This window comes from Lynx rufus, unplaced genomic scaffold (assembly GCF_022079265.1).
Source record: "Lynx rufus isolate CCGP_SWC_20201006 ecotype Redwood Valley unplaced genomic scaffold, mLynRuf1.p SCAF_20, whole genome shotgun sequence".
NCBI lineage: Eukaryota > Metazoa > Chordata > Mammalia > Carnivora > Felidae > Lynx > Lynx rufus.
In genome coordinates, this window is record NW_025814835.1 from 958,049 (window position 1) to 985,808 (window position 27,760).

General features: G+C 47.3%; 1 protein-coding gene across 5 annotated transcripts in view; it reads right to left on the reverse strand.

Moving 5' to 3' along the window:
* Positions 1-27,760, reverse strand: part of ATP9B (ATPase phospholipid transporting 9B (putative)) — a 257,177-nt gene that overhangs the window by 148,008 nt on the left and 81,409 nt on the right. For all 5 annotated transcript variants that reach the window (XM_047086323.1, XM_047086327.1, XM_047086325.1 and 2 more), the window contains one exon: positions 16,054-16,148. In XM_047086323.1, coding sequence (XP_046942279.1) covers positions 16,054-16,148 — 95 coding nt within the window. The remainder of the gene's footprint in view (positions 1-16,053; positions 16,149-27,760) is intronic.

The window sequence follows — 27,760 nt, forward strand, 5'->3', positions numbered from 1 at the left end:
AAGACACAAGAACACAAGGTCTGGGGGCGCCTGGGTGGCTCAGTCGGCTGAGCGTCCGAATTCGGCTCAGGTCATGTTCTCGCAGCGTGTGAGTTCGAGCCCCGCGTCGGGCCCTGTGCTGACAGCTCCGAGCCTGGAGCCTGCTTCAGATTCTGTGTCTCCCTCTCTCTCTGCCCCTTCTCTGCTCATGCTCTGTCTCTCTCGGTCTCAAAAATAAATAAAAACATTAAAAAAAAAAAAAAAGAACACAAGGTCTGTATTCAGCAAAGAATTCAATCAACAGGCTAATTCTGGGGCACCTGGGTGGCTCAGTCAGTTAAGCATCCAACTCTTGACTTCAGCTCAGGTCACGATCTCACAGTTCGTGAGAAGCACGGAGCATGCTTGGGATTCTCTTTCCCTCTCTCTCTGCCCCTCCCCCACTAGCACCCTCTCTCTCTCAAAATAAATAAGTAAACTTAAGAAAAAAAAAGGATTAATTCTGAGATGACCAGATCAGAATTAAGAGATGAGGATTTCAAAGCAATTATAACATCTCAAAGACTTAAAGAAAAATATTCTCCTAAAGAATAATCAACGTGAAACCAAAGCACACACACAAAAATTACATTTAAGGAAAAAGAACCAAATGGAAATTCTAGAATTAAAAAAATACGACACCTGAAATAAGTTTATTAGATGGGCTTAGCAGATTGGGGATGACAGAAATAGAATCAGTGAATTCAGGGAGAGATCAAGGGATAATGACTCTGAAGACACAAAGGAAAAAGATCTAGAAAAGAATATGGAAACAGCACCACTGGCAGAATATCAAGAGGTCTAACATGCTTATGCCTGGGATCCTGGGAGGAGTGGAGAAAGAACGAAGGAAACCTATGAAGAAGTAATGACTAAAAACACGCTAAATATGTTAACAGCCCAGACAGATTAAAGAAGCCGAGAAAAACCCTACACAGATTTAAAAAACAAAACAAAACAAAAAAACAATAACAACAACACTAACAACAACATCAAAAAGCAAAGACACACTGCCAAAAAAACAAAGAAAGGAAAGTCTCACAAATCCGTAGAGAAAAATGACATATTACACACAGGAACAACGATCAAAGGAACGCTGATCTCTCATTAGAAATAATGGAAGCAGGAGACAGTGGAACAAAATATTTAAAGTGCTACAAGGAAAAACACAGGTCAACCCAGAATTCCACATTCAGCAAAAATATCTTTTACCGAAACAGCTGAAATAAAGAGATTTTCAGATCAATGAAAATGAGACTTCACTATTAGCAGACACACACTACAAGAAACATTAACAGCAGGGAACTGTTTAGGCGGCAGGGAAGTGTTACGCACTAGAAACCCAGCCTTTTGGGAGGAACGGTGAAGAACAGAAATGATAAACAGCAAAAGGAAAACAAAAATGCTGTTTTTCCACTTATTTCTTTTTTTTTTTTTTTTTATAGCTTTAATTTTTTTTTTTTTTCAACGTTTATTTTTATTTTGGGGACAGAGAGAGACAGAGCATGAACGGGAGAGGGGCAGAGAGAGAGGGAGACACAGAATGGGAAACAGGCTCCAGGCTCTGAGCCATCAGCCCAGAGCTTGACGCGGGGCTCGAACTCACGGACCGCGAGATCGCGACCTGGCTGAAGTAGGACGCTTAACCCACTGCGCCACCCAGGCGCCCCTCCACTTATTTCTTTAAAATACAAGTGAAACACTGGAACAGCTTACACGCAGATACAATGCATATAAAAAGTATATGAATGCGTATGAACATAGATGCGTGCAGAAAAGGCACAATACACTTTCAGAAGAAAGGACAGGGTGAGTTCTCACACTTTACATCAGGTGACACGATTTTACCTTTTTACAAGACACTTTTAGTTACGTGTGTATTGCAATCTCCAGCGAGTAGGAAAAGACAAAGAGCTGAATGAAAATCCAATAGAGAAAATAAAACAACTCTAAATACATTCACCTAACCTAAAACTGAGACACGGCTGCCCGGCCCATGAGGGAGGGTCAGGAAAGGAGAGGGAGGGGGGACTGCCGGCCAAGGTCCCCGAAGAGCAGCGGTGGCCAAAGTGGGGAAGAATCGTCCTTCCGCAGGAGAAGAAACAATTCTTGAACATCATGACCGATCAGAGGGAGGGGACATAAATACCAAGACGGGTAACACTGTTCATTTATTGGTGGAAAATAGAAGGAATTTCCATTTGATGTAAGGACAGACTGTCTGCAGACAGAGGCGGGCGGACGAGAAGCCGCGAGAGGGCGGCCCAGACTGAAAGCATGGACGCGGACGAGGGCGGCAGGTGATGGCAGACAGTCACGAGGGCTATGGACATGCTTTCTGGCCTGTGGCGATGGCCTCACGGGTGCAAGTGTGTGCAGTTTCACTATGTGCGATTTACTGCCTGCTGACTTGGCCTCAACGTCACAGAAAACACACACGCAAGATGACTGCAGGCAGCATGAGGACCAAGGTGGAAACGACAGTCGCCGAGGGGTGTTTCTCATCTCTGGCCTTCTGCTCAGAGACACAGAACAATTCACCTTCCAGTCCTGTCTGCCTGCTTCTACTTCAGCAATCGTGTCATCCTAAGTGGCCTCACCTTCCACTTGGTCTTTTTTGGCAGCTTCTGTTCAGACTGTGGTATCCTCTCAGATTTCTTAAAATATATTAGAGACACGTATTTACTCTCTTCTCTTCCCGGAAGACCTAGTTAAGCTAGGCTTGTCAGCTCTCCTCTCCCAGTAGGAGCCCCAACTGGCGGGCTTAAAGAAAATATTCTTGGGGCATCTAGGTGGCTCAGTCAGTTAAGCGTCCGACTTCAGCTCAGGTCACGATCTCACAGTTGGCATGTTTGCGCCCCGCGTCGGGCTCTGTGCTGATGGCTCAGAGCCTGGAGCCTGCTTCGGATTCTGTGTCCCCCTCTCTCTCTATCCCTCCCCAACTAGTGCTCTGTCTCTCTGTCTCTCAAAAATAAACAAATGTAAAAAAAAAAAAAAAAAAAAAAAGAACAGAAAAGAAAGAAAATATTCTTTAGCAAAAAACGAGCAACAGTGTAAAATGTTATGGCTTCTTTCATTTCTAGAAAACAGATTATTTTGCTGCTTACATTTATCTCCTACTTTAATTTTAATCCAGGTGAGTGGAGAGCACACAACTCTTCAAGCAGCCTAGAGTTACCTGAACAACAAGTGCGAAAGAACTGATTCTAATACAAGTGGTAACCCTAACAACTCCAGAGGGAGCACGCTGTTCTAAGGGCAGCCAAATCCTCTGAGAGAGCCAACTGTGAAGTGTCGGTGCACACGGCCCGGGAGGAAGCACGACGGCAAATCAGAGAAACTCGCCAGAAAACGGAAGGAAGAGACGGTGTGGCGGAGACTCCTGTTAAAGACAGGACTTTCAGGCTTTCGCTGGGCACATGGCTCCACTGAAGACCCTCCCTCCCTCACCCCTCTTTCCAGCTCTCACCACGTGGGGCGGAGCACAAGGAGCGCGGGGGGGGGGGGGGTGCCGTAAGGCCCACGGTCCCTCTCCCCGCCCCTGTCCTCCCGTCCTGCTGGCGAGGCTGGAGGGGAGCAGTCACGTGGGACACAGGTGACGGTCACATGTCAGTGACGACAGAGCTGCCCTCTCAGCCTCGGACCACCCACCTCTGGGCTGGTGAGTGAGGGGGAAAAACCTCTCTCTTCTAATTTGTGTCGTATCAGTTCGGGAAGCAGAAACCACGCTAGATCTCAGGGGCAGAAAGGGACTTGCTTGCTAGATGGAATGAGGCACTTCCAAACTCACCCGGAGGGATGAGACTCATGACTGAACCTCCCAAAATGACTCTGAGAATGTTACCAAAACGGTCCTCCGCGGAAAACACCTTTGCAACTGCAGAGTTCAAGAGACACCCCGGAGCCGGACCCCAGGGTGAGGGGGACACCACAGCTGCCACTTCTGCCCGGGACACCGAGGGCGGCCCCTGCCGGTGCAGAACTGCCAACGGGGCAGAAGGAGACCCCTTCCTCTCCTGCCCTGTAACTTCTTCTGAGAGTCTGCCGAACCTGGGAAAGCTCACTCACATACCTTCATCAGGGCCTGGAAAACACGCACCGACGAATTTTCACGTTTCTAGAGAACAGAGATGCTCCGTTGGATGAAGGGTGAGCACAGCAGCTCACCACAGCGGGTCGGCTACTGCAGCTTAGAGTATATGTTAACTAACAGAAAGTTATTTTCAAGTTAATTAAGTCAAGCTGGTTTGCACAAGAAAAAACACATCGTGTCACAACTGTAGACTCAGGGAGATACGACAAGAATGCCTAGCAAGCAGCCAAGCGGCTCCTGGGAGAAGGCGCGTCTGGGAATCCTTCATCATTTCAGCATTACGCTGTGGAAATATTTTTCAAAACATGAAGCTCGCGTACAACAGACTACCTTCTGACACATGGAGATCGAGAGCAACCCCAGCAACAATCCTCACTTCTACATGCACATGAACATTCAGAGGAATGCCTTTCATCTAGTATATTAGACATCAAATGACTGAATAATGGCACAATAATGAGAATGTCATTCGAAGCTTTTCACGATAATTTAAAAATCATTCTGAAGTTTTCAATAATGTAGGAAAGCCTCTGCTATTAGGTCAAGGGCAACATTTGTTCGCATTACTTACAGGTCATTAAAATACATCCTTAATCATAACATGTGGTTCATTACAAATAAAATTGCCTTTCGTTCAATAAAACTAATTAAATGTAAATGGTGTTGTTTACTGCTACGTAGATCTTTTGGAATAAATCAGCAAGTCATGATTTATTGTGACCTCGTTGTTGTTAATAAATCCTCCTGATCACAAAAGCCAGAAACATGTTTCCCGAATGTGTATGGGCGCCTGAAGCACGCCTTCGAGACGCCTGTGCGGCCGCGAGAAGAAACCCTACCTATGCAGGGTCGGCAGCACGGCCAGGGCGAAACGGCCTGTTCAAACCGTAATTGTCTGATCACATCAGGTGACCAGGGGATACGACAGAACCGGACAGGTTATTCCTGGCGGTGTCCTCAGTTCTGCAAGAAAAGCTCTAAGGTTTTCAGGGTCACTTCTTCTTAGTGTCAGGATGCTCAACTGACGGTGTCACAAACCGTAATGACATCGCATACCCCAAATCCATCACGTCAGACACAGAAAAGTCAAAGTGAGTGGTAGTCAGGGGAAGTGTATTAATGGGGAAGCTATTAATGGAAAAACCAAATCGTCTTGCCTGAATCCATAATGAAACTAGAGCTTTTTCCCTATGAAAAAAAAATCTATACAAATATGCCAAATTATATGAAGCTACAAATTTAAACTGATTAATATACCAGAAATTCAGCTAAGCTTTCCTTTTTTCTAGGATATACTGCTTTTTGGTTTTACGGTCATAACAGAACTTCAAATGCTTTCATTCTACTACACCGTTACTTTACTTAAATGCTTAATCACACTCTCTATCAAAGTGCATCAACCATAAAATTTTAAAATTAGCATCATCTGAACCGCATGCTACAACTCTGTAACTGCCCTTGAAACGTATACACGTGTGTCACTGATAAAAATGAGGAGCACATCCTTGTGATCTTGAGCGTAACAAAATGTCACCTCCTGTGGATCACGGCACACGGGACAGGCAAAGGTACAGATGAGGACACAATAGGATTTTAACTCCTCTCCCGACACACGACTTACACACAGAACTGCCAACGGCGCAGAAGGAGAGCCCCTCCTCACCTGCCCGGCAAATTCTCGTGAGAGTCTGTTGAACCTGGGGAAGCTCACTTTCCCGAGTGCACGCGTGCACCCGTGTGCCCTTTAACCGCATACACGCCCGTGCCATCGCCCCATCACACCCTCTGCAGGGCTGGCGATTCCACCCCTGGCCTCCGTCACGGCTCACCCGCTTTCCTAGAATTCTGCGTTAACACCAGTACCCCAGGTACCCTCGTTTGTTTGCCTTACGTTTGGCTTTGCTTTCGGGCACGTTCTAATACAGGTTTTAACTTCACACTTTTCTTTCTACCTCTCTTAGCAAAATTAAGGCCGCTACAAATGAGTATTTAGCGCAGGCGTTCCCAACCGTCCACGCGGGTGACTCGAGAATTCTTGCGAAGGAGACTCAGCGGGCAAGACTCGGGGTGGCGCCCCCACGTGGGCCAGGCAGCAAACAGAAATCCCTCCCGGTCGGTTGGCGTTCGCGATCTGCTTCTCCCCCGCTTAACCCTGGAGAGTTTACGGAGGACGCGGGCTACAAAACAAGACGAACACGCGACGGAGAAATAGTGGCACCCGCCAAGCAATCCGCTCGAATCGCATCAGAAAGTCAACAAGCCGCAAGAACATCTCGTGACAGAAACGAATCCATTTTAGGGGCGCCTGGGTGGCGCAGTCGGTTAAAGCGTCCGACTTCAGCCAGGTCACGATCTCGCGGTCCGTGAGTTCGAGCCCCGCGTCGGGCTCTGGGCTGATGGCTCAGAGCCTGGAGCCTGTTTCCGATTCTGTGTCTCCCTCTCTCTCTGCCCCTCCCCTGTTCATGCTCTGTCTCTCTCTGTCCCAAAAATAAATAAAAAAAACGTTGAAAAAAAAAAGATTTAAAAAAAAATAAAAAAAAAGAAACGAATCCATTTTAGCAAACAGTATGAGAAGCGTAAGCTAGATGTCCTAAGTAATAAGGTGACGGCCCAGCTGTCTTTTGCCACATTGAAGAAAAGCACAGCAAAGCAGACAGAAGACAGGGGAGTCTGGGCGAGCCTGGGAAAAAGCTGAGAGAGGAGGAGACCGCAGGGCGAATTTCCGGGCCCCGGCCCGGCACGACCGGGCCTTTTCACAGCGCGTGACACCAAGCAACGCGTCTGACACTCCCTCTAACAACAATCCCGCAGCCACGCAGATTTCGGGATGGGATCCAACTCCCTTCTCTGTGAGGCTACGTGCAGGCAACGCCTGAAGAGGTATGACACCGCCAGTGCTAACGACAAGCATCGCTGCCCGCTCACAGGCACCACGTCGGCAAGACAGCCTTCTGATCACAACCGAGCCTCCACAAGCAGAGAGGAACACGTGTTTCCGTATTTACCACGGGAAGCTTAAAACGTTTACGTGGCAAAAGACACTGTGAAGCGAGAACTCGAGAAGCAGACTGGCAGGCGACGTTGGCAACAACGCACCTGGCCAAGGTAGGGAGCGACGGGCGCGCTGCTCTGCTGACGCGGGGATGGAAAGCTCGGAGACGGAGTGAGGGCAATTTTACACGTCTGCAAAAATAGCGAGCTATTCAGTACATGGCACTGCTACCGTTGGTCAACAAGTTGTTTCCTTAAGTCTGATTTCCCACTCACAGCTTGACTCCAAATAAATGCTAGAAGGATAGGAGATTTGATGTGTAAAGTGGGAATCGTTTTTAAACTGAAAATAGAATCATGGAGTAGAAACGTTCAAAGCATAAAACCGAAGGCAGTGACCAATTTATTTTTTTTTCACGTTTATTCATTTTTGAGAGACAGAGAGAGACAGAGCGTGAGCAGGGGAGGGGCAGAGAGAAAGGGAGACACGGAATCAGAAGCAGCTCCAGGCTCCGAGCCGTCAGCACAGAGCCCGACGCGGGGCTCGAACTCACGGACGGTGAGATCGTGACCTGAGCCGAAGTCGGACGCTTAACCGACTGAGCCATCAGGTGCCTCAGTAACCATTTTATTTTTAAAAACTGTTTTTATTGAAACACAACTAACATATAACATCGTCCAAAGTCAAGGTATACAACATGCCGACTGGACACATTCGCCGCTGCAGTAAGACTGTCACTGTAACAAGAGTGATGACCACGGCCGTGTCACGTGCGATAATCGGAATGGCAGCCGTGGCGGCCATGTCACGTGTGATAACGAGCACAACAGCCGTGTCACATGTGATAACGAGCACCGTGGCCATGTCACGTGTGATGACCAGCACCGCGGCTGTGTCACATGTGATGATCAGCACTGTGGCCGTGTCACGTGCGATAATCAGCACGGCGGCCATGTCACGATCAGCACCGCGGCCATGTCACGTGCGATAACGAGCACCGCGACCGTGTCACGTGTGGTGATCAGCACCAAAGCCCGCTGGATAAGTAGCCATTTTAAAAAAGAACCATTTAAAAAAAAAAAAGAAAGAAAAGAATCACTTTTGCATTACCAGCAGGCCACTCTACAGATACAGTAGACTCTCAAAGGGACAAAAGAAACCATAAATGAAAAACGTGGACGAGACTTGAGAGCGGAAACCGATGCAAATGCTTCACAAGCTGCACACAAAGACCTCTAAAAACATACAACAGAAAAAGAGGCAGATACCACAGCACAAACTTATAAAAGATAAACGTAAATTTGAACAAAATGCCATTTCCAGTCATCAGATGGGAGAAGACAGGTCAACCGACGGACTGATACACAGGAAACGCACACGCTGCTGCCGTCTTCGGGGACGTCTTGGCAAAAGAACCAAAATCCTTCAGATATGTCTGTCTTTTGATCTCTAACCCTGTTTATAAAACGTCCACGTGTTAACTTTCGTATTCACCGATAAACACCAGCCTGGTCACTGAAGTTAGAATGTGTCAAGCACCACGCGGCCATGAGCACTTGCAGAGACACACGTTTTCTAACATAAAAAGGAGACACAAAACATACCGTGGAATAAATATCCTAACAGAAGAAAGTATGTGCAGAGCTATCCAACCACCCAAGTGCGTGGTGAGGAGAAGGGACAGAAGGGACGCTGTCGGGAGTAACTTTTACCCAAATGTGAACGGCAGCCAACGTTAACGAGTAAAATTATGGTAGTTTTCCATCCTTTTTATGATTTATATATTATTTTCAATGGCATTACTGTCATAAGCAGCAAAAATTAATCTCCACTTCTTTTCCGCAACGAGTGCTAAGAGAAAGGGCTGGTTGGCCTGGAAGCCGTGAGGCAGGAGGGTGGCCCCATGCACGTGCGCTCCAGGGCCCGTCCTCCTAGCATGTCTGTCCCTACAACGAGGAAATCCACCAAAAACAAAGACCCATTAATTCGGTGTTTTAAAATTTTATGCTTGATGACCCATCTTTTAATTATAATTTGAATTCTTTTTAAAAAAAATTTTTTAGGTTCATTTATTTTTGAGAGAAAGAGACAGCACAAGTGGGTTAGGGGCAGAGAGGGAGAGGGAGAGGGAGACACAGAATTCGAAGCAGGCTCCGGGCTCCGAGCTGTCAGCACAGAGCCCAACGTGGGGCTCAAACTCACGAACCATGAGATCATGACCTGAGCTGAAGCTGGATGCTTAACCTACTGAGCCGCCCAGGGGCCCCTCACTATAATCTGATGTCACATAGATCAGTTAGTCCACAAGGCATTTATATCTCTCATTAAAAATTAATCAAGGACTTCTATAAGCTATGTTGCTGTAACTGGTATGAGACTTGCCCTCCCACCAAAAACATCGGGGAAATGAACAAAATATGAGAAACAGCCGTTTTCAGACATGGGACGCAATGCTTCCGGAAGCACCCCTGGGTGGCCAGCTTCCTGCATAAGTGGATTTTTCCACCCCCACAAAGTGAAGGGGAAGCCAAGCCCACAAAGGTAGTCTTCTTAAATTTAGGGACAGAGACCGGAGCTCAGGGGGGCAGGGCAGTTAGCATTTGCAAAACGCCGAGAAGGAGACGAGGTGGAAAGGACCAGAGGCCCCTGCGCTGGTGCCACTGCTCGCCTGGCTGGGAGGAGGGAGCTCTGGCCAGGCAGAGCGCACCCAGAGAGCCCTAGCCAGAACCAGCCCCAGAGATGACACAGATTGGGGGAGAGACCAAGTCTGACCAGCCAGCCACTCAGAGGCATCTGTGAACAACCAAGAATTTTCATGGTTATCCCAGAAAGACCAGGCCTTTGTAGTAGGATTACACCAGCATTGCACTAAAGGGGATTCGAGGCCCACCCCAGGAAAGTTTAACAAGCTTTGAAAAGATCAAGTTTATTCATAGGCTGCTAAACTAAGAAAATAAAATCAATGGTTTTGAAAAAAGAAAAAAATATGACATTTATTATATCCAGCATCCGTTACAAAATTATCAGACATGCAAAGAGGCAGGAAATTGTGACCTGTAACAAGGAGTAAAAATGAAAACTAGAAACATACCAGGAAACAACAGAGACAATGGATAAAGAGTAAGTATTATAAACTGCTGAGTGATTTAAATGAAACTATAAACACATCGGGAGAGAGGGAAAAAAAGCTACTTAATAACAAAAAGAAGAGAACCACCTGGAACTTCCAGATATTAAAAATAGAATATTTGGAATAAATAATTCGCTGGACAGCCTTAACAGAAGACTCGATACTGCAGAAGATAAGGTTAGTGAATCTGAAGACAGAGCAACAGAAACTATCAAAACCGAGCCACAGAAAAGAGCACGAGAGTGCCAGTGGACTGTGGGAATAACGAGTGGTCTCCCACACGGGTCGTTCAGGCCCCAGACAGAGGGGTTGGGCAGAAAGGCATGAAAAATAAAGAGGAAAAGTTTTTGAAATTGGGGGAAAAAAACCACAAACAACAAACCCGAAGCAAGACCAATCAGCACATCATTCACGAATTCCTGAAAGAGCGCCCTGAGGAAGAAGAGACAAAGAGGAGACAGAAGGGTTGCAGAGCGTTTCAGAACGACGTTTGCCATGAGGCAGGGCAGAGACAGCTCCGAGATGACAGCAGAGACCAGAAAAACTGTCAAACAAAAACTTGAAAAACGTCTCCCAAAAATGAAGGTATAATAAAAACATTTTTCAAGCAAAAATTCTCACAGTTAATCAAGCAGACTTCTCCATGACGTACTGAAAAGTTTTTTGAGTTGCAGGAAAATGACACTGAACGGTAAGTTGGACCCACACACAGGAAAGAGGGCTGCGGAACTGGTGAATGTGCAGGAAAGTGGAAAAGATGGGTTTTATTTTTTAATATCTTCTTAACATGCTTGACTACTTTAAGCAGAAATACATCCATTTTATTGTGTGGTTTGTAACACGCAGAAGTAAAACACATGACATGGTAACACAAAAGACAAGAGGAAGGAAGTGGAAGTCTACTGTGCAAGTTTCTTAAATTACAGATGAACTGGTATAACACCAGTGGAGAGAGACGCTGGTGGGTGAGGAACATGCTGGAAACCAGAGAACAACCACTACAAATAGAACCAACTCTTACAGCTGGGAGGTCAATAATAGTAAGTAAACAAAAATCTAAAATAATACCTAAAGATGCAAAAAAGGAACATAGAGATGAGATAAGTAGAAAATAAACAGCAAGATAATTGCCTTTACCTCAACCATTATTATTAGGGTAAATGTACGCATTAAGAATGCAACAACTGTCAGTAAGTAAAAAAGCAATATCTACTTCTATTATGTTAATAAGAAACCCACTCCATATACAAAGAAATAGACACTATAAACATAAAAGCATGGGAAAAGATATGCCATGCCAACACCAATCAAAAGAACACGAGAATTAACATCAGAGCAGATGTCACAACACAGCATACGATCACACATAATGAAACAAGGTCAATTCACCAACAAGATGAAGTAATTCTGAGTGTGTACCTCACAGCAATGCTGCAGAGTACATCAGACAACTGATGGAACTCAAAGGAGAAAGAGCGTATCTTAAAATTCTTGTTTCGTTAACTAAGAGAACAAATGGCAGAAAATAAGTAAAAATATACAACCTTTAAACAACAGTTTCCATCAACTTGACCCAATGAGCACTTACAGGATATCCACAGAGCAGCAGAACACAGTCTGTACCCGGAGAGAGCACGTGCCAGGTCATGGCACGAGTCCCAACTTGTACCAAAGGACTGAGATAAAACGTAACGCGTTTGACGAACATAACATGGTTAAATAACAACTAAATTACAAAGGACATCAGGAAAATCCCCGACTACAAGGTAAGTAAACAATGTTTCCAAGTAAACAAAGGATGAGAAGAAATCCCAAAGGACCTAGAAAACATTTAACAAAAACATAATAAAAATATAGTATGTAAAATTTGTGCGATACAGGTTAAGTAACACTTAGGTGTGTTACAGCTAAAGGCTTATAACAGAAAACAGCAACGTAAAAATCAAGTTTACTTCCACTTTAAGAAGGTAACAAAGAGGGGCGCCTGGGTGGCGCAGTCGGTTAAGCGTCCGACTTCAGCCAGGTCACGATCTCGCGGTCCGTGAGTTCGAGCCCCGCGTCGGGCTCTGGGCTGACGGCTCAGAGCCTGGAGCCTGCTTCCGATTCTGTGTCTCCCTCTCTCTCTGCCCCTCCCCCGTTCATGCTCTGTCTCTCTCTGTCCCAAAAATAAATAAACGTTGAAAAAAAAAAATAAAATAAAATAAAAAAAAGAAGGTAACAAAGAATAAAAAACTGAACACAAACTAAGTGAGAATGAAGGGAATAAATATCAGAAAGAAATAAGTAATACAGAAAATAAACCAACAATAAAGATGATCAAAGACACCAAAAGCAAGTTCTTTGAAATATGACTAAAATCAATGAGCCTCTGATGAGACCGGACTGACTAGGAAGAAAAGATATAAATTACCAATATTGACAATGCAAGGGGGATCCTACAACCACTAAAAAATAGTGTAACAGAAGGGAAAAATGGGTGATGGGCATTGAGGAGGACACTTGTTGGGATGAGCACTGAGTGTTGTATGTAAGCCAACTTGACAATAAATTGTATTTTTAAAAATAATAAAAATTTAAAAAATAAAAAATAGTAACAGATTATGAATTTTATACCATTAAATTTGGCCACTTATACGGAACAGATAATAATTCTTCGACAAACATAAATTTCCAATGAATAATAAATCTGATTAACTCTACTATCTACTTTAGAAATTCAATTCACAATTACCTCCCCACCAAGTAAACTTGTAGCTCAGATAGTTTCAAGGCTGAATATGTCCAATAGTAAAAACGAATGACACCAATCTTACACCAACTACTTCAACAAATACAGGAGGCAAAAAGACTTCCCAACTCAACTTATGAGGCCAGCTCACCCCTAGGTAACAAACCAAAGGCATTACAACAAAAGCAAAACAAAATACAAATGTTTCCAGTCCATGTCAATCATCGTGTTAACAGATAACAAAGAAAAACCATTTGATCATGTCAACAAACAGAAAAGCTTCTGAAAAATCCAATACCCATTCATAATAAAACGTCTCAGGACGTTCTAGGAATAGAAAGAATTTCCACAGCCCGATAAGGGGAATCTTAAAAAAGCCTACAACTACCATCACAAATGATGTTAAGAAGCTACGTGTTCCCCAAGAACGGAAAGAAGAACGGTTTCATCACTTCCGTTCAACAATGCAATTAGCGATCGCAGCCAGTGTGATACTGCGAGTAAAAGAAAGAGAAGGCCGTACATGCACACTTGCATAAAAGAGCTATAGTGTCTTCTTTGCACATAGCGTCATCAGGTGGAAAGAACATTCTAGGGGATGACACAAAAGTCACTAAAAAGGCACGCACAGACATTTCACCAAAGAGGATACAGAGATGGAAAACGAGCACATGAAACAACGTTCCACGTTACTAGCCGTTACGGAAATGCAAACTACAATGAGGTGTCACTACACACTTACGGAAATGACTAAAGTAAAAAAATAACAAAAATAAATCACCCCACCAAATTTTAGCAAGGCTGTGGAGAAACCGCAGCAATCATGCACGGCCGGTGGGGGTGTTTGATGGCACAGCCACTGAAAAGCAGGCTGGCGGGTTCTGCATGCACACTTTCCCACACATCCCTGACTTGTGACTTAATGACCTCCTAGCTTCCCATTTGTGCCTGCCCCCTGTGGAGTGGGCACAGCTCACTCCATATCCTACGGAATTTAAATAAACCATCCCAGAACATTGAGAATTAACAGACTGGAAACAAATCATCCGAGTGGTGTGCCACCTGGCACTGACTGAGAAACTGATCCAGAACAGTAGTCTCGACAATTTTCCAACACAACTTCTGACCCGGGGAATCATGGACACCACAAGATGTACTGAGATGATACCAGAGATCTAAGAATATTTCCGTGTCTAAACAGGGAAGAATTAAAAACAGGACACACTTTGCATACATCTGGTTTCATCAATTCAATACTACACGCACATGAGTGCGTATAAAATTCTGACTGGCAAACACCAACACAAAAATGGGCAGGAGAGAAGGGCCAACAACGAAATAAAGACAAATTTCTAGTGAACACGTGGTACAAATTTCCAACTGAATTAGTATCCAAAGACGTACAAATTAAAACAATGAACTGTCCAAATTTTCTCTCAGAAACTGAGATTTTTTTCTTCACTATTTAAGTGTTTTGAAGCACGGTCACCAGTAATTACACTCTGGTTACAGGAATATGGGCACGGCTCTTCTGAGATGACCTATGACCTACTAGAGCGGAAGCCTAGGCACTCCTTCACCCACACCCCGCTTCTACCTTTCACAATTTCTCTGAGAAAGGAAGACTTGCTACTTACAGGCCTCGTCTTCACGTTCATATATTTAAAAAATACACATACTGGGGGCTGCCTACTTGGCCCACCCAGGACAGAGGTGCACGATGTTAGCTGATGAAATGAGAGGGATCCTTCTCCAAGTCAGCAGTCGGGAAACCAAGATGTGGAGCGCCAACCTGGCAACCCGCACCCTCTCCTGTGTCACCCTTGGGGTAAGAATGGTTGTGTGTGTGTGTCTGTGTTAAAGGACTGCCAAAAAAAAAAAAAAGAGAGAGAGAGAGAGAGAGAGAGAAAGAGAGAGGGAAAGTCAGGAGGAGAGGTTAAGTATGACAGACATATTATATGACCTGCATTATCACGTGACAATGAATGGACAGAACAAATAAGCAAATGCCCATTCGTGACAACAGGTTTGGAAGACACAGATAAAACATATAAAAGAATGAATTTCAACCTAGGGAGCACCAAACATACAGGCAACCAAATAGAACCAAATACTTCCAAGTTTTACACACGCCACACACATTTAGTTCCCAAAAGGTCCAGTGTGCACAGGATGGGGAAGGTCAGTAACCAGAAACCGCATGCAGTACAAGCAACTATTCCTATCCAGACCCGACCAATCTAAGGAAAGTGACCAAATCTATACTACCCAATCCCCTTCCGTTGACCGACAATTGCGTGAGTCAAAGGTCTTTCTTGGACCATCGCAAGTTTTCTTTAGTCTACGCCGGTTATGAGAAAATCATGTCAGAAGAATGAAGCTCCTCTCATTCAGATATATACTACATCTCACACGAGCACCAAGCGGCCTCCACTGTGGTTTTGTTACAAAAAGATGTGTGCAGGCTTAGGAGAGCCTCAGCACTTGTGAGACCTGGCTGAAAATGCTGAAATCCAGAGGCTCGGTTTCCTCCAATCCCAGCCCTGCCTACTCCCGGGAACAGAGGGGCACTGGGCGGAGACCATGCGAGGTGCTCAGGGTGCGCTCCTCCTCCTCTCTGGGCCAAGAGACACCGCAACACGCCCCTTCCTCCCGAGGGAAGAAGCTTCTCCGCCATCACAAGAACGGCGCAACACGAACCAGGCTCCACAAGGAGGCGAACTTCATCTGGGCTCCGAGGTCTGCCAAAACTATGGCAACCAGACCACCAGGGAGCCAGTTAGCAATAACGGACTCACTTAACCCCACCAGAAGTTCTCAATCTTAACGATTACCCAACTGAGAGGGTTTAAAAGTAAAAGACCAAAAGGAAAGGGAAGGTGAGAGCAAAGGAGAGAAAAGCGAGCAGGGCATGTGCTAAGACACCACAGAAATAATTTCGGCGTAATTTTCAACAATCCTTCGTTAGTAATCATAAAATTATTTTGAAAAACTGTCAGGGCATTCAGTAAGCTAGCTGGTACACAGAAACTGTTTACTGCCCGGCAGCGAGCACGACACGTGAATGGCACCGGAAGCGCAAGGACACTCACCCCCAAGGCTGGCAGCCTCTGCGTGCAGCTCACCGCCACCTTCAGCTTCCAGTCAGTTTCACCATCGAGCTGGTCAGTGCGAATAAAACACGAACCTTGGAATGAAAGAAGAAAGTTCCGGAGTTACAGGTACTTTAAGAGCACAATTCTCCAGCACAGTGGGATACAGAAATGATGCCTCTAGAGATTCACGGAAACAAAACTCCTTACAAGGCTTCATTTATTTGATTCACAAACGAGTGTGCAGAGAAGATCCAGGTCATTAACTGATCACTTACCTCCTACGTGCTGTTCTTGCCTATTAAGGCTTAGTATTAATTCGTGCTTTATTTTAGAAAACCTGCATTGACCATTCCCACCCTCAATTCATGTTCTGATGATAACAGACTATGCAAATACACAAAAATATCCCAAGAACGTGCGCCATAACGTTGCTAATAAATTATCTGATGTGCCACCATAAAACAGGTTCAGTAATAAAAGCACAGCTAAAATGTCAAAACCCAGGTAAGGTCTATCGTCATACGACCCTCTCAGATTTTAACATGAGAAAATATTAAATTACAAAATTCGATTTACTCTTGATCACTCTCACAGCATTTCTCAGAACCTATCCTAAGACAGATAAACAAAAAATGACCGATGTGCCAGATGACCCTGTAACGTTATTTATGGTAATGAAAGGCTGGGAATCGGTGAATCAAAGGAGCACGAGCAGCAGGAAAACACAGGGCCCAGGTGGCAGACACGGAGGGAGGGGACAAAGGAAAGGGAGGGAGAGAGAGAATGAGAGAGAATGAGAAAGACCTCCATTTTTACTGGTAACGATCCCTTGGGTGCACATCGCCAGGTGAAGAAAGCGGGATGCAGATGCTGGGCGTGGAACAGCGCCTTCCCCTGACGAGCCAGGTGGGGCAGGGAGGGGACGTGCAGGTGGGGACGTGGGGATGACGTCTGCCACACCCGAGTGCCCCCCATTTTACACTGCTCGCTCTGAAACCATATGTGTTTTACATAATTAAAAAAGCAAATTACACCAAACTTCTAAAAAGCAACCCCTAAAAACAAGCACATAAAACGATACATTAGCAGTTTCATTACCAGATGAATTCCAGTGACTTAAGGTTTTTCAAAAGCCCACTTACAAAATACACTGGTTGTAGAAACCCACACCAGCATGCGTGTACCTTGGTGACTCACGACAAGGACCTGGTAGACAACTGCAACCTCCCGAGAAGACCCTGCACGTGCCCCGTCCCACACAGCCCTCCCTCCTTGTAACACTACCGTCACTCGCACTTCTTGCTTTGATTGAGAGTCTACCCCCCAAGTCCCCCTCAAGACACTACAGCCGAGCCTTGTCCATTCTGGGCACGTCTTCCAAGTCACATTTCATCTACAGGCCCTCCCTGCTCTCCCTCTAAATTGTCTACTGAAAGGCCCCATTTGCATCTCACTGACCGAACACTCATGATCCAGGCCAACCATCTCCCCTCCACCTGGGGGTCCCGTAACCCCAGCTCCTGCACCCGGAGCCCAGCTCACACTCCAGGGACCATTAGAACTGTTGCCCGACTTCCATCCAGAGGCACCGTGTCCAGGCTCTGCTCTGCTTTGATGCCAACAGGCCCTTTGTGCTCAACGCCCATACCCACGCCTGCACTACAGGTCGAAGAAAACAGAAGTCTTTCCTTCCTTCTCAGAATAAAATGTAGAAAGAGAGGCATCCGCTCTTTGGATTCGGTCTTGTCACCTGGTGACACAGTTCCTGTGAGAAAGTATTGATTCCTTGTTGCAATTTATCCGCATTTCAAGACAATGAGTTGGCCGCCTGCCATCTTCACGAGACGACCGGTTAGGCACACATGTGTGTGCGTGTGTGCGTGCGTGTGTGTGCCGGGTGACCTCCAATGCCGTTCCGCTCATTACAGAGTCTCAAGCTGATCCACTGTTGGAGCGGGGGAGACATCTGATTTTCAGAATTACCACATTATGAAGATTAAAATGTCCAGTGTTCAACAAAAATCCCAAGGCACACAAAGTAACAGCAGAGTGTGGCCAATTTAAAGGGGGGGGGGGGGCTGCCAAACAACAGATACTGTTCCCGAAGAAGACCCGACGTCAGATCTACTAGACAAGGACTAGTCTAAAAGATGCTCAAAGTCAAGAAAATAATTATGAACAAGATGGAATCAATAAAAAGAGAGAAAACATAAACAGAAAAAGGAAAAAAAATTCAACAGCTGAAAAATTCAACACATATAATAATGTCAGTGAAAAAGTCCCTGGGTAGAGTCCAAGGCAGACTTGAACAGGCAAAAGAAAGAATCGGTGAACCTGACGACAGGGCAATAGAAATGGCCCAAAATGAGGGACAGAAAGAAAATGAGCTGAAAAACCATGAACAGAGACTGAGAGACCTGTGGGACCCACCACTCAGCCCAGCATACACACAGTGGGAGTCCCAGAAGAAGAAGAGAGAAAGGGACCAAGAGACTATCTGGAGAAATAATTACTGAAAACATCTCATATGTAATACAAGACACAGATGTGAACACCTATGAAGCCCAAAGAAAGCCAAGTAAGATGAACTCAGACCCACTCTGACACAAGTTCTAACCACACTTCCAAAAGACCAAGAATCTTGAAAGCAGCAAGAGAGAGGGGAATCATCACACCCAAGGGGCCTTCAGTAAGCTTATCTGCAGATTTTTCACCAGAAACTTTGGGTTTGAGAGAAAGCGCACCAACACATTCAAAACGCCGCACGAAGACAGACCCGTCACGTGTGACTCCTATACCCAGCAAGACCGTGCCGCAAAGCGAGAGGGAGATCAAGACGTTCCCAGACAGACAAACGCTGTGGAAGGTGGGGACCACCGACCTTTTCTGCAAGAGCTGCTTGTTCCCGGGAGTAGGGCAGACGCAAGGACAGGACAGGAGACAGTCACTAGAGGCCGTGCGAGAACTAAGGTCTCGGGGCAGGCCAGCCCACGGCAGGTTATAACACGAGGAGTATGGCCACAACAGTCTATAACTGCACTTGGTTTTATACATGATTTCAGAGATTCATAAATCTGAAGAAAAGCAATCATTCCTCCAAAAGTTGAAATTATGTAACTTTGGCTTATAATTCCACACCTTGTTTTGTACATACTTTGAAACACTATGAATGCACTCAAAATAATTTTTAGTTTATGTTTTTGGACACACGATGAATAAAGATGTAATTCTGTGACATCCACAAAGGGGTGGGGATGGAGTTGTAAGTGAGCAGATTCTTGTACGTTATCGAACTTAAGTTGGTACAAACTGAAATTCCACAATTGTATCTTCAGGATGCTGAATGTCATCCCCGTGGTAACCGTAGCGAAAAAAGTTCTAGAATGGAAACAACAGGCAGTGAGAAAGCAATTTAAACACTTGACTACAAAACATTCACCAAAACAGAAAATAATACAGAAAGTGAGGCATCAAAAAGAGCTCTAAGGCACATGGGAAACCAACTGCGGTGAAAAAGTCCTTCTCCATCATTATGTTAAGATGTAAGTGGGTGAAACTCTCCAAAAAGAGAGACGGGCAGAATAAGCGAAAACGCACAATCCAACCACATCCGGTCTGGAGGACACTCCCTTGAGCTCCAAAGACACACAGAGGTTGAAAGAGGAAGGATGGTGAGAGATGTTCCGTGGGAAAGAGTATGGCAATTTGTCACAAGATTAAACACAGAATTGGCCAATGAGGCAGCAGCTCCACTCCTGGGGATAAACCCTTAAGAACTGAAAGCAGGGTCTCCAGAAGAGAAGCGTACACCGTGTTTTACACGGTCACAGCATTACTCACAGGAGCCAAAACACGAGAAAAACCCAAGCGTCCACTGATGGAGGCGTGGATACGGAAAATGTGCTCTGTACATACAGTGTAAGACATCGAGCCTTAAGGAGGGAAATTGTGCAATACGATGCAACATGGACGAGCCTTGAGGACATTATGCTAAATGAAACCAGCCACACACAAAAAGACACATACTGCAGGATTCCACTCACATAAGGTTCTTAGAGGAGTCAAATCATAAAGACAGAAAGCAGAATGCCGTATGAGAGGAGGGGAGAACGAGGAGTTATTTTTTAATGGATACAGAGTTCCTGCCCTACAAGGTGAAAAGTTACAGGGGCAGAGGACTGGTGTAGTTGCACAACAATGTGAATGCATTTAACATCATGAAAGCTTGCACTTACAAATGGTTAAGACGGAGTGACGCTGTGATTTATGAGAAATATATATTTGGTCTTAGTCCACAATTTCTCACTCTCTGCTCCTAAATATCCTACCTGTTGAGAGGGATAAAGGTGTCTTTTGTTAATGAAGGAGACTTCTGGACCCCACTCAAGGGCGGGGCTGTTGCCAGGACGACCAACCATGTGATCAGAAGGTTGGCCCTTCCGGCCCCACCCCCGACCTCTGTGGAGAGGGGAGGGGCTGGAGGCTGAATCAGCCAATGGAAACTTCCGGTCACACCCCCGACCTCCCCGGGAGGGAGGGGCTGGAAGCTGAATCAGCCAATGGGAATTTCCGGTCACACCCCCCGACTCCCAGGGAGGGGAGGGGCTGGAGGCTGAATCAGCCAATGGCCAAAGACCTAATCAACTGTGGCTATACAAAGAAGCCTCGGTAAAAATGCCAAAGGACCGGGTTCAGAAGCTTCTGGAGATTGGGAAGAGTGCTGTGCGGGGAGGGATGGAAGCCCCACAGCCCTTCCCCAGACCTGTCCCTATGATCTCTTCCTCTGGCGGTTGATTCTTAGCCTTTGTCACCTCCTTGAGCCACCAGGTGAGCGGCAGTGTTCCCCTGAGTTCTGTGAGCCGCGGCCGCAAATTGCCAGTTGGTCAGAAGCACGAGTAACAAACAGCCTGGGACTTCCGACCGGTGTCCGAAGTCGGGGTGGGGGCATCTTACAGGACTGAGCCCTCACTGCGCAGGATCTGATGCTGCCTCCGGGTGGACAGTGTCAGAATCCGCAGGCGCCCTGCGGGTGTCCCGAGAGCTGCCTGAGCTTGTGTGTGTGGGACCCTCCCTACCCCAACTTTGGAACCGGGTCCAAGAACTCTAAAAGAGATAATAAATTTTATGTTATGTGTATTTTAACACAGTAACAAAAAAGATACATTTAAAAATTAAAAGCATTCACCAGCCTTGTAAAAAGAAGGCTTACTGTAAAACAACAATAAGGTGGTGGGGTGTGGTGAGAGAGTGCACACAGGTCAATGGAGCAGAACAGAGCCCAGAATTAAGCCCCATAAACACAGCTTCAAGAAAGGAGCAAACACCGTGTCATCGGGAAATGGCCCTGGGAAAACCAACCAACGCCCCCCCAACCTCCTGCCGAAAAACTGAATCTAGACGCAGACCTTACATCCCTCAGGAAAATCAACTCCAAATGGGACCTAAATGTAAAATACTAAACTATAAAAGTCCTGTAAGACAATATAGGAGAAAACCTAGGTGACCCCAGGTGTGGTGAGGGCTTTTTAGATACCGCACCAAAGAAACGATCCGAGAGAGAAATATGTGATTAGCCAGACTTTGGTAAAATTTAAAACTTCTGTTCTGCAAGACATTATCAAGAGAATTAGAAAACAAGCCACAGACTGGGAGGGCGAACGTTTGCAAAATATACATCTGCTACAGGATCGTTATTCAACACACACAAAGAACTCTTCAAACTCAACAGTAAGGAAACAACCTGATTAAAAAATGGGCTGAAGCCCTCAACAAAGAAGATATACAGACGACAAGTAAGCACGTGAAAGTCTCCACGTCCTCCCATGTCATCAGGGATACAAGTCACAACCACAGGGAGACAGCAACCCACCCCCATTAGAACGGCCCATGCCCGGGGCGCCGACCAGGCCGAGTGCTGACGGGCTGTGGAGCCCCAGGAGCTCGCGCTCACTGCTGGCGCGGACGCAACATCGTGCAGCCCCCGCAGAAGACAGCTTGCTGGCTTCTTGCAAAGCCAACCACAACCTTACGGCAGAATCCAGCAGGACTGCTTGGCATTTACCCAAAGGAGGTGTGAACGTAAGTCAACACAAAAACCTGCACGTGCGTCTCCTACCAGCTGCTTCCGTAACTGCCAAAACTCGGAAGCAACCAGGGTGTCCCTCAGTAAGTACACGAACAGACTGTGGTCCATCCGGACAACGAAGCATCAGTCAGCACTAAAGAGAAACGAGCCGTCAGGCCATGAAAGACACAGAGGAAATTTTCACGCACGTCACTCGATGAAAGAAAATCCGATACGGTGTTCTGGAAAAGGCAAAACTAAGGAGACCACAGAACGATCAGTGGCTGCCGAGGGATGAACGGACGGGGCGCGAAGGATTTTTACACACAGCACCACTAAGGAAAATACTCTGTACGATGCCATAACAACACATGTCTTTATACGTTTGTGCAAGCCGACAGAACACGAACCACCAAGAGCGGAGCCTCACGTAAACCCGGGGCTTTGGCTGGTGCAGGTGCATCTACGGTAACCAGTGCGCCGCTCTGCTGGGGTGTGCTGACCACAGGGAGAAGCCTTACTTGCGTGAAGGCAGGGCGCACACGGAAAATCTGTCCCTCCCTCGTTTGTAAACCTAAAACCGCTCTAAGACAATAAGGTCTAGGGGCGCCTGGGTGGCTCAGTGGGTTCAGCATCCAACTCTTGATCTCAGCTCAAGTCTGGACCTCAAGGTTGTGAGTTCAAACCCCTCACCGGGCCCCATGCTGGGCGTGAAGCCTACTTAAAAGAAAAGTCTGAAAATATATTTTAAAATGCATTCAGATTAGTACAGAATATATCAACCGACACCCTGTACAGTTGATCCTTACACTTATACAAGGATTGTTTGAAAATAAGTACAGTACAATATAGTACTAGAAGTGCATTTTCTTTTCCTTATAATTTTCTTTCTTTTTACTTACAGAAATTTTTTTTAATGTTTGTTTGTTTTTGAGAGAGAGGGAGAGGCAGAGCACGAGTTGGGAGGGGAAGAGAGACAGAGAGGGAGCCACAGAATCCCAAGCAGGCTCCGGGCTCCGAGCTGTCGGCACAGAGCCTGACGTGAGGCTCGAACCCACGAACCGCAAGATCATGACCTGAGCCAAAGTCAGACGCTTAACCGACTGAGCCACCCAGGCGCCCCTCCTTATGATTTTCTTAATAACGTTTTTCCTCCAGCCTGCTTTACTTTAAGAACACAGTATACAATACATGCAAAATGTGTGCACTTTATGTTATTGGTAAGGGTTCCCGCCAACAGCGGGCTATTGGTAGCTAAGTGTGGGGGAGTCCAAAGTTATACACGGGTTTTCAACTGCACAGGGGCGAGGCGGGGTAGGTGGTAGAAAGTGGCCCTGACCCTATGTTGTTCAAGGGTCAACGTACAAACATTCGATCTCTGCAGTAAAGAAACCCTGCGAGTAACCAGAACAGCAAGGAACCAGCACTGCAGAAGCCACACTTAAGTTTACATTTGAGCACCTACAGAGGGAGACTCCTTCCAGTTATACCTTCCTCATACGTAGGTTCAGGGCCCCGTTCCCCCGACTCTCAGGGCTGCCCGCACCCACAGACTTCACCGACGGCACTACGGACGGATGCGGCCCGGCACCCGCGTGCTCTGGTGAGCGGCTGGCTGCATGCACGCTGCCTCCGGAGCTCGCCGCGGCGGGTGCTGGCCAGGGCACTTCCTCTCCACCTCAGCAGCCAACTTCATCAAGAACCCATCTCACCGCCTTTCCCCTTCTATCCAGGAGAGACCACGGCAAAACAGGAACATTAAATAAAAGGTTTCCACAGTATCTTGAACTACTTTACTAGTATGGACGGCATAACTTTAAGCGTCCCGAAGCTGCTTAGACTCAGACGGCAGAACCAGATGACAACAGCTGAGTTTTCTGACATCTAACAGACCCGTTAAAGATCACTTATCCATAAAGCAGCTCAAATGACATGGCTATTTAACAGTTAAGTTGTTAAAATAATTTAAAATGGTTAAAATACACTATAGATGCTTATAATTAAAACAAAAATAAAACTGAATAGTGGTGGGAGGTTATGAATAATGATATGTTAAGAAGAACAGATTAACTGATAAAATGCAAATAAAGACCTGATGATGATTTTACAGGAAACGTCTGGAACTATTCACTAAGAACTGCTGATAGGGTGACAAAGCAGCGCCACCAACTTGTACCGTAAGTCACAGGTACAGCTGTGCTTTTCCTCAACACAGGTTTCCACGCGATGCTGCCCCTACAGGTGTATTCAGTACTCCCTGAACAGAAAGCAGTGCTCCTACTGACCTTAGCAGGTTTACAGACGAGGAATTAGAGAAGCAAATAAGCCAAATCAGAAGGAATAAAAGAAGTTCTGGGAGACACACACGGTCCAGGTTGATAAGGAAGCCAGACCCAACGTCCTATTCTAGAAATCAGATGGAAGGGCTTCTGCGAAAGTCACCGAGGGAGAGGGATCCAGCGGGCATGCCAAGTGGCTACGATATAGTTACCGGAAAGAAGACCCGTCACAACATGCTTCACGCACCCAGAACAGTCAGCTTAACAAAGCAGGTATACTCACTCGCGGAATGTAACGGTCTTTTCTGCCATGACTGGGATCCTCCTGAACCTCGGGGGGCCAAAGGACCGCAATAAAAGAGACCACTGCGGGGTGGGGAGAAGGAGGGATACAGACTGGGATAAAGTGCCAGGGAGACGAACCTGGGTACATGGGATTTAACACAAGTACACCACGGGGTGTCTGGGTGGCTCAGTCGGTTAAGCGTCCCACCCTTGGTTTCAGCTCGGGTCATGATCTTGTGGTTTGTGAGATCTGACATCGACCCCCTTGTCAGGCTCTGTGCTGACAGCATGGAGCCTGCTTGAGATTCTCTCTCTCTCTCTCTCTCTCTCTCTCTCTCTCTCTCTCTCTCCCCCCTCCCTCTCTACCCCCCCCACCCCTCCTCTGCTGTCTCTCAAAATAAATAAACTTAAAAAAAATTTTTTTTTAATGTTTTTATTGATTTTTGAGACAGAGAGAGACAGAAAATGACCAGGGGAGGGGCAGAGAGAGGGGAAGAGACAGAATCCGAAGCGGGCTCCAGGCTCTGAGCTGTCAGCACAGAGCCCGATGAGGGGCTCGAACTCATGGAGTGTGAGATCACGACCTGAGCCGAAGTCGGACGCTCAACCGACTGAGCGACCCAGGCGCCCCACAAAATAAATAAACTCTAAAAAAAAATGTAATGCAAGGACACTTCTTTAGGGCCTGGCTCATTTAGAAAACACCTTCTAAAGATGGTTATGGGGAGGCACTAACAGAATGCCCCAAATTAAGGAAGAAGGAAATACGGCGTCCACTCTCCTGATTAGAAACTGTTCCGCACCCGCCCCTCAAAAAATATATGGAGGCATGTACGCATAACACCAAGTCACTTGCTTCTTTCTCCTCGAAAAAGGAGGTCACTAATATTACTGACCGTCTACGAAGTGCCTGATGCGTGAGCTCCCATCAGACAGGAGGCAGGTAACGTGCCGCTGCCGCGAGCCTTGAGTTGCAGCGCCCCGAGGTCGGCGTGGGAAGGGCACACTGCCACCACGAGGTCATCCGACTCTAACCCTGTGTCGTACTAGCACATAAAGTTCACCACGGCTGATCAGTCAGCAGTCTGAACCGTGTTATGCAGACGTCAAACGTTTTATTTGGGTGCTGGGGGTTGGTTAGGCACGTCGTGTATTTTTAGTGACTTGGCTCACCTGATTCTGTGAAGTCCACTTCCCCTGTAGCAGGGACACTCCCGATGTCCCTGAGCAGATTTTTATTCCTGGCTTTCTAAGGGCTACTCCTGGCCCCACATAAACTTCCTGTTGGCTCAAAGGTGGTATCCGGATTCACGTGGTCGGATTTTTACCCTTTACCACTGGATGCATGTGGCTGGGAGGCCACTCCCCCAGGTCAGGAGTTCGTTCGTGATTCGGCCCCATGTTCAGTCAGGGACAGACCAGCAGCTTGAGGTTCTCTCCGTCCACTCCTGGGGCCACAGCCATGGGTCTGGCATACGGACGTTATTCTAGACTAACGGGGAGGCGTGGGATTGTGCTTCTAAGCGTGGCTTCGCAGGAGCCACACCGGAGTGAGCAGCACACCCAGAAGACTGTGCTTAGGGCCCCTGAACCAGGCAAGGCTCTGACTGCTGATGGGCGTGCGTCCTGCAGCAGCTTTTCCAGAACGCCCCACTCTGACCACGCCCGAGCAGAGCAGCCCAGCACACGCATGCAGTGACGAGTGCGACCCCGTGGGACTCTTCCTGGCTCTTTCCCTGGTTCCGGCGGTGAAACTTCTCGCTGGGCTCTGTGTCCCTTGGTGGTGTATATCAGGGACCCTCCCTCTGAAAACCGGCCACCAAGCTCTCCATTGTTGTCAACACGACCCTTCGGCACGAACTCCCAGAAGGTCTGTTCCTGATCAGCACCACAGGGAAAGCTGCAGAGATCTCTCGCCCCAGGCACGGGAAACGCCAACGGGACAGCAGCTTGTACGTGGGTGCCGGGGTTGGAGGCGTTGTGGTATCTCCTCCAGGCACGTTACTTTCTGCCCCACAAGCTAGCCGGTGGGGGTAACAGCTGGGGCCCTGTTACTCCCAGCTCGTCCAAAGCGAGCAGAGCTCTTGCCTCGGAGTGGGAGCTGGCCAGCAGAGGGAGGGCCCATCCACGGGGCCAGGGGAAGTGAGCCATTAGTGGAGCCCCCTCGCAGGGCGGTGCCCTGGCCTCAGGCTGGCGGTGGCGGGGAGACGGAGCCAGTCCCCGGATTCCAGGCTGCGCTGGCGGGGAGTAGAAGCCGCTTCCCCGTGGAGCCAGATTCCACAGAATCAATCTGTTCTTCCTGAGAAAGGTCTCTGCGGAACGGGAGAACGACTGCTCTCGAAAGACACATAACTCAACACTGAGATTACCTCAGGCACTGTCTTCGGTGAAAAATACAAGTCTCTAGTCCTTTCGACCAGGGGTGACTCTGCCCCCCGAGGATACCTGGGAACTTCTGGAGACGCTGCTTGTTTTCAGAACCGGGCGGGGAAGGGGGAAGCCACTGGCACGTGACCTGAGGCAGGAATGGGCTCAGCAGCCTGTACGAAGACGCATGTGGCCCCAGACGGCGGCGGCGCCCAGCAGGCTCCCGAGCCCAGGCCGGGCTCACCTCAGCCGGGAGGGCAGGCCTTGGGCTGAGCGCCAGCTCTGCGTCTCACTCACCAACGCTCCCCGTGCGGCGACCCCATCTCACGAAGGCTTTCTCCTGCACGGCGGGAGAGGTCACATGTTCCTCACGGCCGTCTCGTAAAACTTAGGGGCAAGTGTAGGAAAGCCTGCCGGTGAGTGGCAGACGGCAGGAACTCCGGATTTAGCTAACTATGCCTCAAGTCTGGGGTACTGGGTAAGGCAGAAAGGTAAGAGTGCGTCTTCACAGAGCTCGGTCCAGGACGTCTCCCGCAGGACGTGCGCCAGCCCCACCGCCCCGCGGGCCCCCGGAGGAGATGCGCTCTGCCACCACGAGCACCTCCCTGCCCTCTCACTGCTCTCCTCCGCCAGCCGGGGCACTCCCGACGAGTCCGTTCGGTGTCTGCGGTGTGCCCCACGGAAACCCTTCACCAGTGACGCCTGCAGT